This window comes from Physella acuta, unplaced genomic scaffold (genome assembly GCF_028476545.2).
Source record: "Physella acuta isolate Inbredline_101_S28 unplaced genomic scaffold, ASM2847654v3 ptg001999l, whole genome shotgun sequence".
Lineage (NCBI taxonomy): Eukaryota > Metazoa > Mollusca > Gastropoda > Physidae > Physella > Physella acuta.
Window position 1 is genome coordinate 55,060 of NW_026733504.1, and position 3,177 is coordinate 58,236.

The 3,177-nt window shown below is 30.8% G+C and overlaps 1 protein-coding gene across 1 annotated transcript; it reads right to left on the reverse strand.

Annotated features, from left to right (window-relative positions):
• Window positions 1-110: 110 nt before the first annotated feature.
• LOC131931653 (uncharacterized) lies at window positions 111-3,147 on the reverse strand. Its single transcript, XM_059288482.1, has 2 exons — window positions 3,125-3,147; window positions 111-2,200 (listed from the first exon to the last, which is right to left on the reverse strand). The coding sequence occupies exon 2, from the start codon at window positions 2,188-2,190 to the stop codon at window positions 1,243-1,245; it is 948 nt and encodes a 315-aa protein (XP_059144465.1). The 5' UTR covers window positions 2,191-2,200; window positions 3,125-3,147; the 3' UTR covers window positions 111-1,242.
• Between the last annotated feature and the right edge of the window lie 30 nt (window positions 3,148-3,177).

The following is a 3,177-nucleotide window of genomic DNA, read 5'->3' on the forward strand; positions in this document are numbered from 1 at the left end:
CAATTAAAAATATATATCATTGACTGATAACTCAATAAAACAAAATCACAGAACAATTCAACAAACACAAACACACATTTTTTGTTATTGTAACATATTTAATTGTTTGAGACAGTGGAGTGAATGCTTTACAAAAATATAATTGCACTTATAAAAAGATGTCACAGTCTTACAATTTTAAACACAAGTTACATTTAATACATTATAGGAAAACAATCTTCAGGTAAGGTTTTTTTAATAAGTATAATAATAAAAACTTTTGAAATTTGATTTTAATTTAAAATGTGTGATCATATTAGATCCTTATTGCAAATTAACAAGAAAAAACAACAAACAAATTATTAACAAAAAACATCATTTTGTTTTGTTTTTGTCTGAAATGGAAATGGCAAAAAACATTTTAGCAGTAGATCTACCATTATAGGAAGGTATAACATTTCTTTTAAATTTTTGTAAACTGAAGAAAAACCATAGAAATTCTTAAAACTGGCTATTTTAAGCTGTTGTAAGTGAAAGGCTATTTTTAATGAGCAATTTTCTTGAAGAGAATACATCTTAAGGCATTAAAAAAACATTTTTCTGTTATAATAAAAATCTATGTGGTTAAGGGAATTATAAATGTTTAGAACAAAATAGAACAAGTTAAGCATTGATTTTCTAATTTTGCTAGAACTAATGTCTTTTATGTGGCAGTGTGCAGTTATTTTAATGGCATAAAATTAAAAAAAAACAAAAAACAAATGTAAAATGAAACAATCTATATATATAAAAAGTTTCATTATAAAACAATAACCATTTTGTAATCAATATGTGAAGTTATTTGAACTAAAACAACAGTATAAAAAAACCAAATTATGTTATCACATAAATAAGTACATTCCAAAAAAAAAAAGCAACTAGTTGATCAACTCTACATTCATTGTAAAAACATGAAGTTAATCTGGCATAATGAGCAAAATATGAAATTTATGGAAAAAACTCTAAATGTAGTATATAATATACTCTAAACTTAATTGCAACAACTATTTGATTTATACAGCTAATACATTTCATTAAATATCACGTTGTTGGATTTTTAAAAAATAATACTTAAATATTTAAATTAATTTATTAATTAGGCTTTGTAACTTGAAGACAAAAACTATTTATCTATTTTGGCAGCAGGATAAAAAAATAATAAATGTGCAATTTATACTATATAATATTACACTAATCCTCAGAAGAAAAAACCCAACTCTAATATCAATTTCTTACACCAGCTTTGGGTACAATATGCCACTTGGAAGTTTCAGCAAAAATATTACTGAGAGTGCCTTGGTTTTTCTTCACATTCATCCTCCCTGCAGAAGAAACAACCCTTGGAGGAGGTTTTGGTGTAGTAACAAGCCTATCCATTTCATGCATCAACCTGGACATTCTTCCTCCTTTATCCATCTCTGCCATTTCTTTTCCATCCTTTACCTTTGGGGCTTGCTTAGGCTCTGGTGCTTGCTTTCCATAACTGTGAAATAAATTCTCCATTTGCACACCTCTGTCTAGATCGGCTGTGCTTTGCGCTTCAGGTTTGACACGAGGGGCCATTCTAGAAGATCTTGGTGTCTCCCCATATCTCCCCATGATCTTTGCCATTCCTGCACCTTTTCCTTTGATAGCATTCTCTTCTGCCTCAGGTTTGACTCTAGGAGCATTCCTAGGGGTGTCTTGGCCCAAGTTTGAACTATGCAATAAACTTCCCATTCGCCCACCTTTACTTAAATCTGCTGTATCTTCAGCTTCAGCCCTAACCCTTGGGTTAGGTCTAGGTGATGGTGCATTTTTACCATAATTTGATAGTAAATTCCCCATTGATTTCCCTTTATGACTTTCAGCAATCTCTTCACTTTCGGCAGTGACCCTGGGGACAGGTTGGTGTTCAGGTGGTAAAGGTAACCCTTTCCCACCGAGCAAATTTCCTATATGTCCTGTTCTTGAATGCTCATAATTTTGCCTTGCTTCTCCAGTAGGGCACCGAGGGGAAGGAGGTGGCTGAATGACATGAGTATGTTTTTCTGAGTTAAAGAGGTTTATGCACCCTCTACTTTTTTCTGCATATTCCTCTGCCTCGGGTCTCACACGTCCATTTGATTTAGTCTCACAGTATTCACCTGTACTATCAAACCCTGGATAGGGATTTATATTTGTTGTCTGCATATCTTTTAGTCTGAAATTATAGCATACTAGTTATTACTAATCAATTAGACATCCACAAAAATTAATACTGATATTAGGGCATTAGGTTTTTAGTGTAGTAAATGTTAGAAGTATTATTGTAATATTTTAGTCAGGAAGGTGGAACTGCCATTTGTTGGGGCTATGCCAAAATGCCATGAAAACTTGGTTTAGGGCTCAGGTCTTTTAGTAAATTTTAGTTAGGGCTTGTATGGGGTAAAATTTCACTTTTAATCTTTAGTTTTAATCAAAATTCAATAGTGATACATATCAGCATCTGATAATCATATGCCACAATATAACACAACACAGATATACAATATTCTACATGGTACATTTGTATTAAATTTATCATTTAGTCCCTAACTAAAGACCTATTACTATTACTAGCTTTATAATGATTATCATTATTTCCTATAGGCATATATATTATTAATATATTATTATTAGCCTATGGCCTATAGAGTTTAGTTTAGACCTAATATTCACAATATTATTGAAATATTGTCACCATGATTATATTAAATACTAGATCCAGGCCTATATATAGTATATAGAAAAGTAAATCTAAAACGTAACATTAACATTGATTGAACAGTTCCATGTGGATTGTTTCATTTGGGCATGGGGCTGTATCTACTGTATCATCAGTCAGTTCAGTATATTTATATTACAGTAATAATAATTATTATCTCATTCGTCATTTGAGTTTGAGTCATTTATTAATTTTTATTTGACTTAGGCCTATTTCATTTGTCGATTTGAGATTTAATATTTTGTATGTAGATTTCGATTAGAATTAACAAAAAAAGTTACATTCACTTCTAAGGATGATACAAATGTTTAGAGATGTAGAAAATACAATAAAGATCAAGAACTAGTGACTGATCTAGTATAGGAACATTTTGAAACTTACTGTATCACTTCAGTATGTAGTATGTAACCACGGTAAACAAAAACACTGACAGC

Excerpts from the sequence above, each read along its gene's own strand:
- LOC131931653 (XM_059288482.1), bottom strand. The coding sequence starts at position 2,190 with ATGCAGACAACAAATATAAATCCCTATCCAGGGTTTGATAGTACAGGT.